The 22,975-nt window shown below is 37.7% G+C and overlaps 1 protein-coding gene across 1 annotated transcript in view; it reads left to right on the top strand.

The window, feature by feature from the left end:
- The window catches only part of LOC126229603 (splicing factor 3B subunit 1-like), a 60,674-nt gene extending 42,906 nt beyond the window's left edge, over positions 1 to 17,768 (top strand). The window contains exons 12-21 of the mRNA XM_049942344.1: positions 711 to 1,068; positions 2,925 to 3,070; positions 3,678 to 3,950; positions 4,657 to 4,878; positions 5,190 to 5,372; positions 5,494 to 5,682; positions 9,688 to 9,863; positions 10,461 to 10,733; positions 11,035 to 11,251; positions 17,186 to 17,768. Of these exons, the coding sequence (XP_049798301.1) occupies positions 711 to 1,068; positions 2,925 to 3,070; positions 3,678 to 3,950; positions 4,657 to 4,878; positions 5,190 to 5,372; positions 5,494 to 5,682; positions 9,688 to 9,863; positions 10,461 to 10,733; positions 11,035 to 11,251; positions 17,186 to 17,344 (2,196 nt within the window). The 3' untranslated portion in view covers positions 17,345 to 17,768. The remainder of the gene's footprint in view (positions 1 to 710; positions 1,069 to 2,924; positions 3,071 to 3,677; positions 3,951 to 4,656; positions 4,879 to 5,189; positions 5,373 to 5,493; positions 5,683 to 9,687; positions 9,864 to 10,460; positions 10,734 to 11,034; positions 11,252 to 17,185) is intronic.
- The last annotated feature ends 5,207 nt before the right edge of the window (positions 17,769 to 22,975 follow it).

Genomic DNA, 22,975 nt, shown 5'->3' with positions numbered 1-22,975 from the left:
TTATACTTTGCTGTATCAAAGAAAAATTCAGTTAAGAAAAATAAATTTCTGGTCATCGTTTACCTTCAGGAGGTGAAATTTGTAGCACTGCTGATAAGATGCACAAGAGAGAAAAAAGCCACACTACCTAGGTTTTGGACTAACAGGTCCTTCATCAGGAAGGAGGTATATGTTAGGCATGGTTAAAAAGGGAGGTCAGTTCCCTCATACCTCCAAGATGAGAGGAACCCACCTGTTTATTTATAATCTTAAAGATAAGCAAACATGCATCATAGGTTACTCATTAAAAACGCACACATTATCATTGGGTATTGTTTCCATGCACACTGATGTTGCATAACTACAGTTGATCTAAAGTTCAACTAAGCCCTAATGTTCAGTGCAGTATAAATATGCAAAGCTGATTGATTTATTTCCTCCCCAAACCACAGGTTAGTAAGAAAGAGGTTCTGTAGAAGGCAGTTGGTTGTTTTCTGCATGGAGTATTGTATCTGTAGGAAGCTGAAAACAGTTGTCTAATTTTTGTATTTATATTTGGAGTGGAAAGAGTGCATTTTGTTGATAAAAAATGTGTATGCCATTTTCAGCATATTCACTTATTGTAGAGATGCAAATGGTCCTCCATTTTTCTAATCATTTACACAAGTTTGTCAATTATTTTATTGTGTGTTATTATGTGCTATACATTTAATTTTATGGCCTCTTGACAGATTCTGGTGGTTATTGAACCACTTCTCATTGATGAAGACTACTACGCCCGTGTAGAGGGTCGTGAAATTATTTCAAATCTAGCTAAAGCTGCTGGTCTGGCAACAATGATTTCAACCATGCGTCCCGATATCGACAACATTGATGAATACGTGCGTAACACGACAGCCAGGGCATTTGCAGTGGTTGCATCTGCACTTGGAATTCCATCTCTCTTGCCATTCTTGAAAGCCGTGTGTCGTAGCAAGAAATCGTGGCAAGCTCGTCACACTGGTATCAAGATTGTGCAACAAATTGCCATCCTAATGGGGTGTGCTATCTTGCCTCATTTGAAGAGCCTTGTAGAGATTATTGAACATGGTAAGTGAGCAGCAATAAAACAATTCTTGGGCTGATTTCTCAAAACAAATTAATACTTTGACAAACGTTTTTCCAAAACATTACACTGTTGAAATAAATCTTGCCACTTATTTTGTGTGTCTGCATTTTGATACTTAAAGAGTTCCCCAGTAGTGGGACTGACTTTCTGAAACTGTGGTTTCTGTGATGTAGGTTAATATCCCAGCTATCACAACCTGCAGTCATTCACCTTGGTGGGCCCTCATTTGCAAGTTATTGACTGAAAAAAATTGGAAATTTTACGCAACCCTCAATACCGTTACTATAGTAGCTTCACATTGACTGTTTGCATTGTGCTATATATAGGTAAGGCTCTGAAATGGAGCAGGTCATGGGTTCGAATCTCACCAAGTAGTTTTATATTTTTATTTTTTAAATTTGTATCAAAATTATTATGATCATTGTTTTTATTCAATTAATTGGTTTGTGTGTGGTTTCATATTTCTATTCCTTGGCCACATCATTTTAATCATCATATCAGCTCCTTCATTTTCCCTCATATCATTTTTTTCCACTTAAAATCTTTATTCATGTTATTTTAATTAATTTTATATATTTATTTTAATTTTATTTCTTTTGTTTTATTGTCCTATTTTTCTTCAAAGTTATTGCTGTCATTGTTTCTATTCCTCATTTTTGTTGAACTTAGTGTTACTTACACTCCTTTTCTTTGTTTAAATTTTCATCTCCATTATTTATTTCATAGTACAATAGGAATTTAGGCTGTGTTTTAAATGTTTGTACGATTACCCTCCAAAAGAGAAATGTACGTCTTGTAATGAAAAATAGTTTTGACACTATTGTACAGCTAATGTAAATAGATTTCATCATTTGTTTTTTAACCAATAGATCAGCATTTTCAGATATTTAAATATTAAAATAGATAAATATAATTAAATTCACATTCATAAAAATTCAAAGTGGAAATGGAAAGTTATAAAGAGAAGATAAGAACAAATGAAAAAATAAACATACAATGATTAAAATGCAGCAAAGGAATAGAAATAAAAAAATACATTAAAACCAATTAATTGAATAAAAATAGTGATCAACATCACCAGAATGAGATTTTCACTCTGCAGTGGAAGGCAAAGGTCCCGAGTTAGAGTCTCAGTCCGGCACACAGTTTTAATCTGCCAGGAAGTTTCATGATCAAAGTCATTTTGATAAAGATTTAAAAACAAACAAAAATTAAGCCACCTGATGAGATTCAAACCCACAACCTTTAGCATTTGAAGGAAGGCCTTACCGTAGCCACTCGACCACACAACTACTCTACAACCTTTAGCATGTGAAGGAAGGCCTTACCGTAGCCACTCGACCACACAACTACTCTACAAAAACCTTACCTTTTGGTGCTATTGAGCATCACATGAAAGTCCAACTTTTTCCGTCAGTCACTTGAAACGAGGGCCCACCACGGTGAGTGGCTGCAGGATGTGATGCCTGATATCTTATCTACATCACCATATAGATGCTTTCAAAAAATCAGTTCAATCTCTGGGGAGCTCTGCTTGTTCGTAAATGTCTTAGCTCTCAACAAAATGTTAAGCTAAATAATAAAGATAGAATATTTGGTTTGTTCAGAGCGTATTTGTATATCTAGTGTATTACATGAAATATAATGGTGGTCACTGTTAAAATTCATGAAGCTAATTCAGTACTGGGATATTTGCACAATAAAATCAGACTTATATTTACAAATCCCTTCTGTTTTCCAGAATCAGATGGGTTTTGATATTTGTAGGCTACTTCAAAACACCTATGGTTATTTGCAAAATTGCAGCACTATTAAAATGATCACTATTCTTTCAAAGGTCTCGTGGATGAGCAGCAGAAAGTTCGCACCATTACTGCCCTTGCCATTGCAGCTCTTGCTGAGGCTGCCACACCATACGGTATTGAGAGTTTTGACTCTGTGCTGAAACCTCTGTGGAAAGGTATCAGGACGCACCGTGGTAAGGTAAGACACTGTTTTCAATTCATCATCTCGAGCTCAACTTGATAAATTCTCTAGTGCAACATTCTATTCAGCCAGGCAGTATGTTGCACATATTCATCATTCTGTATTGTCTTACCATTTCAAAAGGTGACAAATTTCTTTGCGCAGCTGCATTGTTCCTTATTCCCATTTTAGTTTGCCTTTCTCCATCCCACTGCAGTCCCTCCCATTGATGTTGTCAATCACTTCCTTAATAGTCAGGCTCTGTTTTCCCCTGATATATACACATAATTTTATCATCCCCTATTCATAACGCTATAAAGGTTTAAACATGGTTCCTACAAAAGGGAATGTCCAACTTCCTTTCTCATCCTCGAAACATTTGGGGCTTGTACTCTGTCTTAATGACTTCTATGTCGACAGATTGTTAAATCCTAATCTTCCTTCCTTATTACCTTGGTACCCAGATTTAAATAAATAGTTGTCGTATTCATTTGGTGTAGAGAATGTCAGTGCGTAGTCATGGGAGTCATGATGAAGGCTATTTTTTTATGAATTTGCTGCTCTCATTGTTTAATTTTATTGTTAGTATGCCATCTCATACTCGTACATTATTTGTTGTTGACAGGGTTTGGCAGCCTTCCTGAAAGCCATTGGTTACCTAATACCTTTGATGGATGCTGAATATGCCAACTACTATACCCGTGAAGTGATGTTAATTTTGATTAGAGAGTTTCAGTCTCCTGATGAAGAAATGAAAAAAATTGTGCTGAAAGTAGTGAAACAGTGTTGTGGCACTGATGGTGTGGAATCGCAATACATTAAAGATGAAATTTTGCCACATTTCTTTAAACATTTCTGGAACCATCGAATGGCTCTTGATAGGCGTAATTATAGACAGGTATGTAATCATAAAGTGTGCATTTCCGTAAGTTATGCACATTTTTGTTTAATTAGGTGTTCATCCTCTGCATTTTTAATTACTTTTACATGCTTTAATGTTGTTTCTTATTGCTTCTCACAGATACTTCTTTTGTATTTCATGATTATTTACAGTCTCATTACTGATATGGAAAAATATTTTCTATATTAAATTCTATGTGAATGAATGGTAGCTTATCTTGTTCATACATAGAGCATAGTTAGAAGGAAGCTGTCATTTGAATAATTTTTCATCATATACTCTCGCTATGCTTCCTTTCTTAGCGTTTAAAACATGAAGGGTAGGGTGGATGAAACACATTTCTCTGGCAGTGTTTAAAGTTACTAGTTGCAGAACAGACATTATTGCCATTTTAGGAGCTATGATACTGTGGACAATGTTCCAAAGTTCGTTTATAGGAAGTATGTATGTTGCGTCTGTAATGTAAATTTACTTAGAAATAGTTACCTTTGCATTACCTAGTAAATTAGTGAATTTGCTGGTGGCATGTGAACTTTATCAGGTCCTGTTCTAATTTTCTTATTAGCAAGTTTCATGATGATAGAGAGATGACTAAAAATTACTTGCATTTGAAAGGGTAATTAACTGTAATTTTCAGTAGTATTTGCTGTTCAGGTGTTATTTTCTTGCTTTTCTTTTTCATTATGGTAATTTTCTGTTTCAGTTGGTGGACACTACAGTGGAAATAGCAAACAAAGTAGGTGCCTCTGAAATTGTGAATCGAGTTGTGGATGATTTGAAGGATGAGAACGAACAGTATCGTAAGATGGTGATGGAGACAATAGAGAAGATAATGGGTAATCTAGGTGCTGCAGACATTGATAGCAGATTAGAGGAGCAACTTATTGATGGTATACTATATGCATTCCAGGAGCAGACCACAGAGGTATGAGACATGATTGCATTTTTAATTAGCTTCTTATTTACCTGGCCCCTTTGCTTTGTTTACTGTAGTAACTTTTAAAATAATAAAATTTCAATTTTTGTTGTCATGTAGGCTCCTCATAAATCTCTACATCTGTACATTAGTTAATCAGTATCTGTTAAAGTTTTTCATAGTCAGCTTTGTAGTTAAGATGCCACTATAAAAATTTGCCTGTTGATGTTCTACACCTGTTAAGACTTTAATTTTTGCTGTTGTGTTAAACTGATACTATTATCTATGTTATTGGCTCAAGGCATATTTCCCCATTTTAGGACGTTGTGATGCTGAATGGCTTTGGAACCATAGTGAACCAGCTTGGGAAACGTGTGAAGCCTTACCTTCCACAGATTTGTGGTACCATCCTGTGGCGATTAAACAACAAGTCAGCTAAAGTTAGACAACAGGCTGCTGATCTTATATCCCGTATTGCAGTTGTCATGAAGACTTGTCAGGAGGTGAGTCACGGTTGTGGTCTCCATACACATTACGTTTGTCTGTGAAACAATCTTTTGAGGATAGAAGATTTAAAGTTATTCGTGAATGGTATAAACACGCAGTGAATTTCTTTGTGTGCAGGAAAAGCTCATGGGGCATCTTGGTGTTGTGCTGTATGAGTACTTAGGAGAAGAGTACCCTGAGGTATTAGGTTCCATATTGGGTGCTCTGAAGGCTATTGTTAATGTAATTGGTATGACTAAAATGACGCCACCCATCAAGGATCTACTCCCTAGGCTCACACCAATCTTGAAGAACAGGCATGAAAAGGTTTGTAGATGTTGTATTTAGTGTACATTGTTTTGTGTTGACTATTTCATGTTTATTTGATGGGTATAGAGATACAATGTCATCTTAAATGCTTGTTCATAACTTAGAAATTGAGTGGCTACAAGCTCAAAACAGTACACTTTGCTTTTAAGTGGTTTCCAGGTTAGTTTGACTGAAATGGAAATGAGTTAACACTTTCAACAAGGGCATCTCCACACCAAGAACTTTTCTGTGAACCAGGATAAATCTGGTTTGCTTTTTAATGCCATTTACCAAATAAATAAATGTGATAGGTGTGTGATTCTTGCATCATGTAAATAGGAAAAGGAAGAGTATTGTAGGAATATAAATGTGTATGGCAATATATATTTCAAATAGACATTGTAATGAGAACAAGACACACATGAAAGCTGAGAAAAAAGGTTCTCGTGTACTCCATCTCTTGAGTGGTACAGTTATGATTCTGTCTGCACAAAGATAGTACTGGAATATTTAAAACTGGATACATGTAACTGAGACTATTTTATATGTTTGCAATGTAATTAATTTTAGTATCATAATCCTGTAAGCACTGTGGGACACACCTAATGTGCTTACCAGTCTCCCCCTTCCCTCCACAGGAAAAACGGTAGTTGGAAGCTGTATTCACTATGTTTGCAGTCAGTGTGTGAGGACAAAGTGGGTAGATACTGAAAAAAAAACTTTTCAGCCAGTTTCTTCCCACTGTCTTCATATAATGTGAATTATTTCTCATAGCATTCTCTGTGCATAGATGGAAAAATAGTTTGTTCCACCAATTCCATCTTCTGGAAGATGGATAACATCTGAAGAGCCAATATGCTGTGTCAACACAAGTTTTATTCTTATTGTCATCAGTGATGTCTGGCTTTGTTTTTGGCTGTACCTCTCTTGACCCTCACAGGAATATAGAGGGTGGTTTTCTTTATGTTTAGTGGGAAGATTGTAAGTATATCATTTTGACTTCCACTTTACTGCCAGGAGATGTGCTGTACTTTGAAAAAAACACCTAATACCCAACATCCCCTGAGAAGGACACGTTTCATATGTTGCAGGATTCAGGTCAGGATGATTACTATTTCATTTACTCAGAAAGAAGGGCCTCATCTCATGAAGAGACTCGTGCTTTTCTTCACCTCTGCCAACATATTTAGCATTGTCTTTAAGATATAATGTGGAAAATGTAATACAAAATCGATCACAAATTGTTTCAGCAATTTGAGGATGCACATATGCAAAATAATAAAAAGAAAACAGTAAATTTCATTTACTTTCACTGCAGACCATTTATGCCATAGAGAGTTTATTTGTAAACAAAATCAATAAGGAATCCAAATAGGAATATCAACAGTATAAGGAAAAGATAGATTGCCACTCACTGTAAAGATGACACACTAAGTTGTAGACTGACACAACGAAAAGACAGTTACACATTAGCTTTCAGCCAAAGCTTTCTTTAGAAAAGGAAACACACATTCGTTCACATAACCAAGCACACCTCATGCACACATGACCCACATGACCACAATCTCCAGCAGCTCAGAACTAGAATGCCATACGTAGAATTCTCTCTCTCTCTCTCTCTCTCTCTCTCTCTCTCTCTCTCTCTCTCTCTCTCTCTGTGTGTGTGTGTTTGTGTGTGTGTGTGTTTGTTTTTTATCAGTGTCCTGATTTGTTTCACTTTTGATGTGTCAAATCATGCAGTCATTACAGGAATGACTAAAATATTCAAATTTCTCAGTGATATCTGCAAAAAGAGAAACTGCACCCACTTCTTCAGGGAAAACTGACACTTGTTGATTGTCTAGTTCTGACATATTTTACCCACTCTCCTTAAACATTTTCACATGATGAGGTACTACAGACAGTGACTTATGGTCTGTATCATTGTCTGGATAGAGAAAAAAGGTTAAGGAATGTCCACACAAAGCCTCTTTTCTCATTTGAAAACACACACGGGAACAAAAGCACATGCAGAAAAATAAGTAGAGAGAACTTGTCTATGCAGGTGTGTATTCTTGCCCACAACTTACCTGGTTTTGCAAGCAGTGTGGTATACGTCCGTACCTTTGCTTAGCAATTTGTGCGTGTGTATTGTGATGGAAAGCAACACAAAAAGAAAGGCCTAAGACAGCTATGAGTAAAACATTATCTAAATAAGCACAAGAAATACAAAGTGATAGTGATATTTGTTTGCAGATTTCACGAGGAAGTCGCCATGAGATTTTAGATTTTGTGTGTGGGAAGCTGATTGACTTTCATACATCCTTAAACAAAAGATTATGTATAGATTAATATCCTCAGACTCAATAAATTCAGGAATGCCATAGATCCTAGAATCCACTTGAACAGAGGTTGTGTTTTCTAGTTTTGTATTTTTTTTCCCCCTCACCAATGTCCTCCCATTTCAGTTTGTAGTAGCTACACCGCTCTCACATTTTCCATTGTTCAGATGTCACTATCCTCAGTTGTGCCATTAAATTGCCGTAGCGCGAATTTTTCTCCACAGTCTCCATACACATATCGGTGGTATCTAACTAAGGTAAACACAAATAAGAACTTACAACTTAAGATGTCAAAACACTCATTAACACACACCAAAACACCATATGGCAGAGCAACCTGCTCCTACACACACTTTCCGTAAATTTGTAGGTTTCATCTCTGTTTTCCTACTTAAAGACTTGTCTTACTCTTTACATTACGATAATGCCCTCCAATATGAAGAAATTACGCTTGTCTCTTTGGACTGCTGGAAATGTAAAGAGCCATCCACATCTTCAGTATTTATTGTGCAATAATATTGACTATCTCAGGTATCGATAGTTTGCACAATATATTGAAGGAGACTGCGGAGTTTTAAAAATATTGCTCAGTATGTTATGCAATATATTGTACCATGTAAGGGTGATATTTTGCAATACATCGCAGTTCCTGCCGAGAGTTCGTGATATGCGGAAATGCAAACAACTGATAAGGCAACCCCCTTATGAATAAGAATAAATCAGTAAAGACAGATGAAAGCAACCATCTCTGCAAGTGCATTTAGGGAAGTAGTTTGATTATGTATTTAATACTTACTCTGTAATTAGCTGTAGAAATATTCAACAAAAGTGGCAGGGAAATAACACTCAACAGCTAGTTCGTTCATTTCAGAAACTTCAGTAATTTATTTATTGCATAAATACACAGGATTAATAGCTCCCCCTCCCCCCAACAATTAGTGACAATCACAGTACATGCGCATCCCGCATCATCGAGCACTAAGATCTTTTCTACAGAGGCAGAGTAAACATTGCACAACAATATTGTGCCATTCTTGGCCTTGCGCTTTCACTCAGTACCTTGGCACAATTTGTCACACAGCAGACATTGAGCGTGTGAGGGCCCCGTGACTGTATGCGTAAAATTGGCAATAGGCAGCACTGCGTGACAGGCATGTTGCATGGGAACAGTATCAGTCTGCCATATATACCTGCTTTGCAGTGCAGCCTACATGTCACGTGCAAAAAATGGTTTTCTGGGCCCCTATATGTAGGCAATCCTTTTCACAGATGTTTTGTGTCAAGAGTAGTATCGGCCTGCTTTATTGAGTTGTATTGCAGGGGCTACATGGGTTGATGAGCATGGCTCAGGACAAATTGAGATGGATGAAGAAGGGGATTGATAGTGAGGGAGATGAGGAAATAGACAAAGAGAGGGGAGGAGGGTGAGATGCATGAGGAAGTTGGAAGATTTAGAGGGATAGTAGGAAGTTGGAAAAGGAAGAGATGGAAGGAGGAAATGGGGGGAAGGAAATGGTGAGAGGGAGGGGAAGGAGGAAATTGGGGGAGGATATGATCAGAGGGAGTGGAATAAAGATGTGGACATTGTGCATTGGTGGAGGGGGGGGGAATAGTTACAGGTGGGGGAATGAGATGAACATATAATTTTGTGTAATTAATTATACACAGTCAAATAATTGCTTTACTTCATTATTGTTAACAGGTGCAAGAAAATTGTATAGACTTGGTTGGAAGAATTGCTGACCGCGGACCTGAATATGTATCTGCTCGAGAATGGATGCGCATTTGTTTTGAACTGCTTGAGCTGCTAAAAGCACATAAGAAGGCTATTCGAAGAGCCACTGTAAACACATTTGGTTACATAGCCAAAGCTATTGGGTAAGTCATCATGAAGTCATCTCACTATTTTTAAAGTTGACATGTAGTCACTGCCTGAGGTACACAGGGTTATAGAATATGGCTGGAAAACTAACTTTTGGTTGTTTTTTATCTGGATAGACATAGCTTAGGTATTTGTTTATTTTTGTAATGTGTTTAAATAGACATCATGGAAGGACAGGCTGTCACTTGTTTGTTGACAGAACTTTGAATTGATAGTCATAGCCACAGCCAGTTTTCTAATTTCAGTTTAGTATAAATATAAAACTTGTTTAACGGAGCAGTTGTTGGCATTGACTAAATGCACCACAAAATTTGGTCGACCTGTTACAATATATTCCCATAAGTGCTTTGCAGTGCATTGTCTTCACAGTAAGGTTTTAATAGTTCCAGTTACAAATTCTCATAAGCCCAGAAGGTAAATTTTTGTGTTGTAAGTTTTCTGAATTATTGTGTATGTGTCTAGAAGGCATGTAGATTTTTAGTGAAGTTATGCGGTGTTTGTTAAATATATACTCAGCTTTTAAGATCTCAAGAAGCAGAAATCAGAATGGTTGTAATTACATATTTTTTTTTTTTTTTTTTTTTTTTTCACAGCCCCCATGATGTGCTGGCAACACTTCTGAACAACTTAAAAGTCCAAGAGCGGCAGAACCGTGTGTGCACCACTGTTGCTATTGCCATTGTAGCTGAAACATGTTCTCCATTCACTGTACTTCCTGCACTCATGAATGAGTATCGTGTTCCTGAACTTAATGTTCAGAATGGTGTTCTCAAGTCTTTGTCCTTTTTGTTTGAATATATTGGCGAAATGGGAAAAGACTATATCTATGCAGTCACACCTTTGCTGGAAGATGCTCTAATGGATCGGTAAGTGGCATTAATATCAACATTTTAGAGTTATCACGCCAAGAGTTTGTTAATAGATATTAAGATAATATTATTTTCAGTTAAAATTAATTTTTTTTTTCTCTATGTGTACTAATGTTAAGATGTCTAAAGCTGCTTGATGTTGCAGCTTTTGTTTGCTCCCATTCCTGGGTAAGGTAACTGTGATAAACAATGTTAAAGTGCTATCCATTGCTGTTTGAATGTGTAATGCTGAACTGAGCAGCCAGCTATGTTGCACAGTGTCAGGCATTGCAATTTTTAACCATTCACATTGTTACAGAGACCTGGTTCACCGACAGACGGCATGTGCAGTTATCAAACACATGGCCCTTGGTGTGTATGGGTTTGGATGTGAAGATGCATTGATACATCTTTTGAATCATGTGTGGCCCAACATATTTGAGACCTCCCCTCACCTCGTTCAGGCATTTATGGACTCCATTGAAGGGTTACGGGTAGCACTTGGTCCTAACAAGATACTACAGTATGTACTACAGGTGAGTTTTTATTCTAAAATTAAAATAGAATGGAAAAATTTTCGTTGATATAGTGCTGAATTGGAAAATGGGATTTTGTTTGTTTGTAGAACTGTAACAGTCCAGAAAAAAAATTGCCTTTTGAGAAAATAAATGATCAGGAGTGACAATAAAATTGAGTCACATAAATCTTATTTGAGTAGAAATCAGAACTCAGACTGTAATGAAGGAGAAATCTATCCACTTCCCCAGCACTGCACAAGTTTTAGGCTACTTGTGTTAAAAAGAAGACAAATGATTGTTTCTAAGTGCTCAACTTCGTGGATCTTTAACACTTTCTAATAGATTATGAGACAGAATTGCTGGCCAGCACTCAGCTTCAGGTAAAATGCGTAGTACTGCCGATAGGCACACACAAAAGTAAAAATGTAGCACTACCTAGCTCTCAGAACTAATAGTTCCTTTGTCAGGGAGGTGAGGGGGATCTGTCTGGGGAATGTTAACAGAATAGCAGTGGTAACTTGCCCCAAATGAGGTAAGTATTAGTTCAGTTGCCTTAGACTGCAGACGTGTGTGTGTGTGTGTGTGTGTGTGTGTGTGTGTGTGTGTGTGTGTGTGTGTGTCATCTATTTTTGATGAAGGCTTTACTGGCCAAAACCTTTATTTGGAACAGTCTTTTTGTTATGACTATCTGCAACTCGGCATCTTCGCTATAAGATGAGTAGCAACTTTACTTTTCATAATATTGTTACTATACATTTCATCATTTGAAGGCAAGTACTGGCCATCAGTTCTGTCTCATAATTAGTTAGTTTAGTTCTGTACCATAGGTGATCTTGTAGATCTTATAATTAAATTAAACCATGATATATTGAAGTCTCTTCTTTATCTATGATAATAATCAAATCAGAAGAAATGAATTATCTTAGATAAAGAAGAGACTTGAATGTCTCAGTGTTTCATGTAATTATAAGATCACCTATAGTACAGGACTTTCCCATTACATCTAACACTGGGGTGCTACTCCAATGCCGGAGAGCCCTGGCAGTGGTGACAGTGTTAAGGGAAAACAAGCTGAAGATGTGAATTGAAGTTTGTGTTGGGGAGCGCACTCCACTTGGGTAGTTCATGCAGCAATGTTGACCGTTGTGCTGTGGTGATGTAATGGTTAGCATTTCTGCCTAGCTAGTAAGACAACCTGGGTTCAAGTCCCAGCTGCAGCACAAATTTTAATTCATTTCTTCTGCTTTGATCACCTGAGTGTTGTTGAGATTTGCCTTTACACTACTGACTTCATAGTAAATACCTTGAATATGTCAGCTCCAGACATTTCACCTATGCTCATAATACAGCAGTGGCTGCTCGATGGAAGATGTTTGAAGAGTAAGAAGAAACACTCACTTAAAAGTGTAATTAATCTATCATTTTTAATCTGTCTCCTTACTTAATTAATAATCTTGCAGACACACAGGAACAACGCAGTGTACGACAAGAAATGCTTGCTTACATGAGATATTTAAAATGCCATCTCTTAGCATTCATACACGCATCAAAATGCTGCTGTAGCAACCCAGAGTTGCTTAGGTCTCCCTGAGAATTGCATATGGGCTTGCAAAACAAAACAGGAAGAGAGACTGCGTCTAGTACAGAAGCTCAATACATGAAAGCTATCAATGCTCCAACAAATAAGTTTTGGGGGGTTAGGTCTGGAGAACATCAGAGCCGGGAAATCATTTAAACTTCTCTTGTTCATCTGTCACAGAATCTGTTACATACAAGCTGACTGACATGAACACTGAAATGAAGAGCTCCATTGTGCAGGAAACACAGGTTTTGCCACATTGATAAAGGCCTGTTATCTATAGGGTCGGGTGGATTATTTTCTTGAAAGCATTAGTTCATCCATTGAGCCTGTGTGGAAGTATGAGAGACCCTAGCCGTCAGTAATCAGTGCTAAAACCAAACATTGACAAAAATATTTGTTGATGACATGCTTAATCTCTTATTATAGGATTCACCGATTGTGAAAACATGGTAGCTGATGGTGATGTAATGTAGAAAATGAATACTAATATCGAATCTGTCCACATGACATAGAGTAGTTTCTTTGTGTGTGGAAAACGTATCCTTAAAGTCTGGCCATACTTTTTCCTTAAATCTTTTATTGTGGTAATGTTACGTGGTATCCATATTACTTGTCAATTAGATTGAGATAGTTGCTATGCGTGTGACTGTTTTTTTAATTTGAGGATTTACATATTATGGCAGTTTAATGCTGTTTTCTTTAAAATCCTTGGAATGTTGGTGGCATCAAATAAAAGTACCAGTCCTAGTTAAATTAATTAGGAACAAAGTGCTAATTAATGTCTGGCATGCCAAGTAGGAATGCAACACAATAGTAGGTCTTGCCACTAGAGAAACTTCAGCTGAATGATTGATTAGTGGCATCTGTTCAGGTCCACTTAAATTTTCTCATGTTAAACATGACCAACCATTTGCAGATTGCAAAGAACTTTTCAGATTAATGAAAGTATGCACTTTGTGTGACAGTTTAATTAAGAATAATTTCTGGAATTACCACATTATACAAGGTGTTTCCAAAATTCTTTTACAAACTTTGGGGACACCTTAACACCAAACCAAGGAAGAAAAAAAAAGTTCACGTAAACACGTGCCTGAAAATCACGTATTTTTCAGTTATTAATGAAGTTCAGTTTTCAGCTGCTATCCAGGTACAACCAACTACTTCACTTACCTTTTTGACTCATTGTATCCTGGATGGTGTCGTGTCACCAGGGAGACTTGTTTACATTTGTCATTCATCTGTCTTCAGCTTGTCAATTTTGTACGTTTACTACAGGTAATGAGTTAACTGAAAGTACTCAATTCATACATCGCAGGATATTCATTTTGTAAGCAGGCAGACATGACTTTTATGTATGGCTGGGCAAGTGGTAATGGACACGAGGCTGCATGGGTGTATTACACGGTCCTTCCAGACAAAAGCCAGCAGAGTCATCCAATCTTTAGTGCTGTATAATGTCACGTTGGTGAGACAGGATCCGTAGCATCACAGACTATTGGCTGAGGAAGGCCATGTGTTGCTCATACCCCTGACCAGGAAGAGCACATTCTATGGGCTGTCGAGTGAAAGACAAATGTCGCTGGCATGTATTATATCTCCAAGTTCACCATGGAGGATCCTTAATAAGCAACTTGTATATCCATATAATCTTCAATGTGTGCAGGGCCTCTGGCCAGCCAATCACCCATCACGGGAGAACTTTCCCAATGTTCTGTTGCACAAACTACCAATCTGTTGTTCGTCTCTTCAGTTTTGTTTACAGGCAAATCAATGTTTGAAAGGGATGGAATAACAAATTTACCCAACCAATGCATATGGACTGATCACAATATTCATGCTGCGGTACAGGCTAGACATCACTATCTCTATAATGTGTGAGCCGGAATTATAGGTGACTGTCTGGTGGGTCCATACAGTCTCCCAGCACATTGTGCAGGTGCTGTCTACAGGAACTTAATTCAGAACACCCTCCAAGAGGTGTCCTTGCAGATCTACCATGATGGGTGGATAGGTAGAGGAGGGGCAGTTCCATGACCTGCACATTCCTGACCACAGTCCTTTGGCTTTTGAACTTTGAGGTCACTTTTAAACAGCTGGCCTATGCAGGAGCCCATCTGGATGCAGAAATCTATCGTGTCATAGAAGCTTCTTTCTTCTTCTGGGTTGGCCCCACAGCCCCAATAAATTTGTTAAGTGACATGATTCCATAAAGATGTGTTTTAAATTACTTTGTTTGCACAACTGGTTTCAGGTACTTCCAAGTGAATCTGTAGTAATGGATGTGGACACATCGTTGCAGTGTAGTACAAAATCATGTGGATTTTCTTGTATTTCTACACTACGATACCCCATACGATGATTGCATAGTATTTTAAGTCTCGTCTGTGCCCTACACCAACAGCATAGTTATAACTAATTTGTATAACTTCAGTAATGTGTTTGTTTTATGCTACCCTGCTGTGTTGTTTTCTTACACAACTCATACTCTATATTCCCTGTGAGCATTTTAACTGTCAATGTGTTGCTTCATATTGTTATTGTGCCCTCTGTTTTCTTTTTATCATTCCACATTTATACCAGCATTTGCACTAAACGAAATAAAGTTTCATTTTCATATTAAAGTATTTACCATTGTTCTTGTTCAATATATAAGTTTATGCTATTGCAAGTAACACATCTCAGCTGGTGAAAAACTTAAAATAGTTGTTATATTGTATGAGATGGCTTGTGCTGTACTGTGCAGTATACAGATACAGGTCATTTACAGCACTATATACATTTTGACCTCTTAATACTATTTGCTTTACCTTTAATGCAGTGTTACAACTTTACCTTAACTATGTCCTATACAGACATAGGATATCTGTTAGACTTAGCAGGTTTATTTGGCATGCAATTGGTTTCTGATGCCTGTTCATTTAGTGATGTGCTGTAATTGTGAACACTTCTTTTTCAATAAAGACACGGGTATAACTTCATGCATTCTTCAACATTTTGTACTAAAATGTAAAGTTCAAAATTCGACACTATATGTGTCACTTATCAATAGTGTACTAAACATATAATGTAAGTATTTAAGTTCTGTCGATGAAATATGATGTCTTGATGGTTATACTGAAACCCTCTGTTGGCGCTTGTGTGTGACACCAATTAGAATTTGAGTATCCATGACTTCCAACATAACTGTTTGTATAAGACAGGTATGTACTCTGAAATCATATCAATAGTACAGCTCCTTTCATTTTTATTCTCTGACTGACAGTTAAAATTTTCATGTGCATTCATGCCCATGGAACAATCATTTGAACTGGTGCATATAGTGTGATTTCTAGTAAATGTTAACATTTTATTAGAGCAGTAGTGTTATTGTATTCAAAAGCGCTCAGCATGTCATGTGCTTTATATTGTAGATGATGACTGGTGACAACCATGCTGTGCACAGATATGCGTGGCTCAGGATTTTTTAATGAATTGACAATGATGTGTCCACTTATGTTACTATAGATGCAATTGAAAACGGGCAGTTTCTGAAACAAGTAATGCAAATAAATTTATTTAAAACACAGCGTCGTGGAATCGTGTCGTTTTTTCAAGTGTCACAGGAGCATGCAAAACCATTCAAAACAGTCAAGGAATGCAAATACACTTCTCCGGTTTGCCACCGGATTATATTGTGTAACTCGCACAATATTTCATCCGTGCAACTGCTCGACATCATCAGGCGGTGGTAGCTGCTACTGCTGCTGCTGTCACTGCTGCAAGGTTCAGCAGCTACCACCACCTGATGATGTCGAGCAGTTGCACTCGTGAAATATTGTGTTACACAGTATGATACAGCGGCAAACCCGAGAAGTGTATTTGCAACATATCCATTGGGAAAGCATGAAAAGTCATATCCGTCAAGGAATATGTGAAAGTGCACGCTTGTTTAAAAACAAGAGGACGACATTTCAAGCATTTATTATCAGTTTGTGTTGATGAATTCCAATCCTCTGATTGTAGACTTCCATTAATAACTCTGAAACAAAGGATTTTCAGACATGTTTATATGAACTTTTTTCTTGTTTGGGTGAAAGGAACCTGTCTCCAAAGTTTGTAAAAGTATTTTTGAAACACCCTGTATATTGCAGACACACACAACACGAGCTTTACAGTAATTACTTAATAACCAATTCTAAAGAACAGTGGAATTGAATAGTCAATATAGAAATCATACGTTTAAATGGTTTTTAACTGTAATGTGCGAAACTTACTAATTCTGATTTTGGAAAACAAATCAGAACTAAATATTGATCCATTTTTTTGACCAATTGTTTTGGTTGCCTTTCTGGGTAACACGAACATTCCTTATTGTTTTTGTATTTCCACAGGGTCTCTTCCATCCAGCTCGTAAGGTCCGTGATGTCTATTGGAAGATCTACAACTCACTTTATATTGGTGGACAAGATGCACTTGTAGCTGGATATCCTCGAATCCAAAATGATCCAAAGAACCAGTACATCCGCTATGAACTTGACTATGTTCTTTAGCCACATCTTTCATTCCTTGTTTTCTCTTGTACAAAAGCCATTACTCAGTATCTTATATTGCCTGAATGCCGCATGAACGTATGTATGTCTGCGTGTGAATATGTAAGCTGTGTTGTGTTTTTTGGAGTTTTTTAAAAATAACTTGTGTTCTCTCTCTCTGTACGTGTGTGTGTTTGTGTGTGTTTGTGTGTGTGTGTGTGTGTGTGTGTGTGTGATAGGGCATTGTGACGTACCAAAAATTCCTGGTATAGTTTACAGTGACTCAGCAAATATATTTATGTAAATTTTGCCATACTATAGAATTCTATTTACTTTTGTAAAAGTGCTGTTGTGCAGCAGTTTCGCACACTGTTAATTATTTTATGTGAATGTAAAATAGGAATTATTTTGATTTTTGTTGAATAAAGTCTTGATACAAGTTCTATTTTTTCTCAGTAAATTTAATTAATATTTTAATGTGTGCATTTAACAGACCTATTTATCACGTGCTCTTTTCAAAATCCTGTTTACGTACTTCCTCCAACTTCACATATTCTGCTGACTGAAGTCTTACTTGGTGTATGGTTTTAGTCTTTCCCAGTGTATGATTATAATAGAGGGAAACATTCCACATAGGAAAAATATATCTAAAAACAAAGATGATGTGACTTACCAAATGAAAGTGCTGGCAGGTCGACAGACACACAAACGAACACAAACATACACACAAAATTCAAGCATTCGCAACAAACTGTTGCCTCATCAGTAAAGAGGGAAGGAGAGGGAAAGACGAAAGGATGTGGGTTTTAAGGGAGAGGGTAAGGAGTCATTCCAATCCCGGGAGCGGAAAGACTTAGGGGGGAAAAAAGGACAGGTATACACTCGCTCGCGCGCACACACACACACACACACACACACACACATCCATCCACACACATACAGACACAAGCAGACATATTTAAAGCATTTTAAATATGTCTGCTTGTGTCTGTATGTGTGTGGATGGATATATGTGTGTGTGTGTGTGTGTGTGTGTGTGTGTGTGTGTGTGTGTGTGCGTGCGCGAGTGTATACCTGTCCTTTTTTCCCCCTAAGGTAAGTCTTTCCGCTCACGGGATTGGAATGACTCCTTACCCTCTCCCTTAAAACCCACATCCTTTCGTCTTTCCCTCTCCTTCCCTCTTTCCTGATGAGGCAACAGTTTGTTGCGAAAGCTTGAATTTTGTGTGTATGTTTGTGTTCGTTTGTGTGTCTGTCGACCTGCCAGCACTTTCATTTGGTAAGTCACATCATCTTTGTTTTTAGATATATTTTTCCAGTGTATGATTATTTCAAAATGTTATCGGGTATTCATTTGGATCACGCCACCCAGCCAATATGCAAGAACATACCAAGTTGTCGCCTCACTTGCCTCCCACAGTGCTGTTCTTCATATTATGAATTATGGCGTATAACGTGGCGTGTACATCAATGTCTGTGTGAAAATGTGGATGGGAGATAATAAAAAGCCTATTATCTGTACAAATTCAAAATGTTGGTCCTGCAGCAGTTGCCACATCGTGATGTTACTTTCCTGTAACACCTTCACATGTCTTTATTCTTCTTACCTACTCTTTCTTTAGTATATGCTTGTAAATATCACTTCTCGCGTAGCAGTTGCAAAGAATGTTACTAATTTATTGCAAAATTGGTGCTTGTTTTAACCCCTTTTGCTGCTGTAGATGTGTATACATGCCCTACCCTGCCATTTCCCAGGTGCTGTGAACATGTAAAAGTGAGATGCTTGGGTTTTCCTACAGTGCTATTGATGTCTGTATGGGTCCTGAGTAACCAACCTCTCTCTGCAGTTACTTCCATATGTCTACGAATAAAGTATTCATTGTTTTATCATCCAACATATGTGCCTTTTCTGTACTGTCATTTGCAGACAACCCCATTTTGATATCTTGAACAGTTTGTGAAATATGGTGATTGTTACGACAGTCTCCAAAGTGCTCATGCTATGATGCACCCTAGGCAATAGGAATGTCTTCTTTTCTCCCATCCTCACAACCATCTCCCATGTGTTGATGCGAAGTGGTCATTTTAATTTCTGGTGTGCTAGTGATGTGCGGTGGGAATGAGAAGAACCATACAGTGTTTCTGGACACAAGTTCTACGATATGATTCCTGATTGCTGCTCTGATGATCTTGAGTGAACTTTCTGGTAAGTAGCTCCATAGGCACTCAGCTCTCCTCCACAGGACCAGATGGCTTTTCCTTCATCTAATAGTACTTGTGCTGCAGTCAGTTCTTTCATGTTTTAGTCTCTTTGGAGACTCTGCCTTTCAGTCTCATGATAGACCATTAAATATAAAACTTGCAGTACCATGTCACAGTGCTTTAATTCGTCATGTTCAAACCCTCATCATTTCCCAATCATATCAGATCAGATCACCATGCACTGTGCATTTCTGTAGGCAGTTTTTCGTAGGCTGTTTAATTCTGCCTTTGGCCTACATGGCCACTGAATCCATCGACCCCCTTGCTAAAGGAGCACAACACTTGCTGAGTGCACATGCATGTTAACATTACTGAGAACCCACACAGAACAACCGGTTGAGTGAAAAACACTTTTTGAATCTGTTTTTGTGCAAGCCGTGAGCTGTTTTGTATACCCATGTTAGGTTTATTATGTGTTCAAATTATGGCAACCAGTACATTTGATTTTTTTGCAAGAACTAATGTGTGTCCATGTGGGCCACAGTGGGGTCCAAAAGTTGTGCTTAAACTGTTTATATACATGACAAGTACCGAATTCTTCCAGTTCTTGGTAATTTCTGTAAGCTCCACAACGACTAGAGAACTGCATTTCTATTTCATTTAATCGCCATCTTTGTATTTTTTCCGCACTGGGCTTCTTGTTTTTTAAGAAGTGCAAAATTGATTTTCTCATGTTTGCTTTCTTTTTGTTAAAGCTTCACCAACTGTTTTGTCAATAACAATTGTAATTGTTAATTGTACTTTATTGCATTTAGTTGCTTGTAATAGTTAAGTGAACTCAATAAAAAATTGATTGTGCTTCTTTGCAAACCTAAGGAGAAACCCTGATTATTCTGTAGTGTAACATGCATTCCCACCTCCCTTCCCATCGTTACCTTGTCTAAAATTCATATTTTGTGCTTGCATGAGTTCTGTCTCGGCCACGAGGATTTTTTATCTTCTTTTCTGGAGACATGTTGTCTCAGCTCTACCAGTCTATAGCTCCATGATCATGTTTCAACACAAGTGGCAATGAGTTTAGTCAGTAGTAAGGATAACAGTCAGCTTAGTTTAGTCAAGGGTGGGACCACTTTAAGTAACATTTGACTGAATCCTGAAACTTGGCAGGGAGGTATTTACTGCACTTATAGGCTAGACCAGCGGTAGGCAATAGTTTTGGCCACTTGTAGGCTGGGGCCTCGTAATGTAATGGAGGGCTGAGAACACAGGAGTGACAGACAGTTGGAGGTGATGTTATTGACATAGAGTATGTGGTGTACATCAGATGAAAATTGCACGAAGTATTCCCACTGGCAGAACTATCAGGGCAAAATTTGGGTGCCTTTTTTCTGACAAAACCACTTTGTGGAAGCAGAGGTTAGCAGAACACCCTACCTTCTGAAATGATTCCAAGCAATAGCGAACTTTGAATTTCAGAAAAGGTATAAATTGTTACATAAAAATTCTGACAATCTTGGTGGGCCTCACAAAAGCCATTAGCAGGCCATATGTGGCCTGCAGAGCACCTTTTGCCCACACCTGGGCTAGATAATATTGTACCCAGTTTCCACACCAAAATGTAAGCATTAGCATGAGGTAAATTCAAAATTTTGTTTGCTCCATTACAAGTGAATTTGAACTTGCTAATCTTTTGATTAATATCACTAGATTTTTCATGAGAACTAAATCACCTACTTCGAAAATTGGAAATTTCAGATTCTCGCCATGCTGATGAATCCTACCTTCAGCTTATTATAGCATCTTGTCTCTACGTAGTTGTTTTTCTTCTTGTCTATCATAATTTCTTTGCAAGGAAGTAAATCTAGCAAATGTTCCACTAGTCATTTTAATTTCTCTATTTTTAATATTCCTTCAAGTAAAACCTATACTTTTATTGTTTAACATGTTCATGCTTTGTTCAAACTCTGTTACGTACTCAAAGATCTGTGGTGTTGCTGGCAGTAAGTCTCTCAGCTGGAACACTTGATAGGTGGTAAGTGAATATATTCACAACCTGTACTTGGTTGTCTGCCATACTATCTTCCCATTGCTCTGAGCAAAATTGAGTATGTTTATCAGATAACACTCTCTTTGGTTTACCTATGTTCACATAATAGGCCATGTTCATTTTATTATATACAGGGTGTATACGATCCGGGAATTGTTTAGAATTCCGGGAATTTTTCATTGTTTTAATTTTCAGTTAAATTTTTGTGATTTTGACTGGTAAGACAAATACTCTAACAAAGGATATTATTGTATCCCGCTACTGCAGAATGATACTGCAGCAACAAAACTTGAACGGGAGGGGAAAAAAAAAAACGAAAATAAAACTTAAGTTGCAAAGGAAATGCGCCGTATACAACAACAAAACAGTGCTCATACAAGCGTCTGCCAACAGTAAAGTGTGTCAAAGGCTTTACGAACACTAATCAATGCTTTATAACAACAAATTGCCTCCGATGAGCGTGACGTGACAACTGTTTAAATTAGATTCGTTTGAGCAGTTGCGGGCGGGTTCTTGGGCATGCGCAGTTGAGTCCCGTATGATTAGTACCTTCTCCCACTTCTGGTTACGGAAGTGTGGCTAGGCGCCACTACTTAGTACTTAATATTGCCCCGGTTCGGAAATATCGTAGATCCGGCGCTGATGCACAGAGCAGTCCGAGTTGTGGGGAGGTGGATCCTCTCCACGTGAGCTGTGTTTACGTTTTGTTGTTTCCTCTTCGTTTATTGCTCTCACGTTAAATGATAACAAAACGGATTTTTGTGGCCGGGGGTTATGAAATGAATTAAAATACGTTCGCATAATTACGGCAGGCTAAAATATGTTAAGTTTCAGATTTTATTTCCACCTTTGACAGTCAAGCATTAATCGCTTTACAGAACAATGAAGTTATTTTTGCTGGTTTGCTAAAGAGATTTGGCTTCTATTAATCCTTTCTACTGAGGCAGTCAATTTATTTGAAACGAAGTGTTTAATTTCACACTATTGGCTAGTATCAACTGTTCGCTGCATTTCAAGTGCACGTATGGCATTATGCTATAATAAAGAACCAAACATGAGTACTGGTACTCAAAGAAAATTTACATACGGATGTGCATTTTAAGCCGAATTATGCACTTTAGTATGGTTCGCGAAATTCTTGTTTCTTTTGTCTTGTTTCTTTTATGGCATAATGTAAGATCTTTTAATGTTTCACACGTACGAACATATGGGCTTCCTGCCTCATCGTAGCTGCGCAAGCGCGGTGACGCCAGTTATCTGGCGCTTTCTTGCAACTGCTGAAACGAACCTATTTATAACAGATAGCAGGAAAATATTGTGAATGGTGGTTTGAAAAGCGTTACATACAAAGCAGATTTCCTTTTATGCAAGATGAATTATGTGCGAGAATGTACTATGAATTT

Source organism: Schistocerca nitens, unplaced genomic scaffold (assembly GCF_023898315.1).
Source record: "Schistocerca nitens isolate TAMUIC-IGC-003100 unplaced genomic scaffold, iqSchNite1.1 HiC_scaffold_376, whole genome shotgun sequence".
Lineage (NCBI taxonomy): Eukaryota > Metazoa > Arthropoda > Insecta > Orthoptera > Acrididae > Schistocerca > Schistocerca nitens.
Note: the sequence above shows the minus strand (reverse complement) of the source record. Positions and strands in the feature narration are given on the sequence as shown.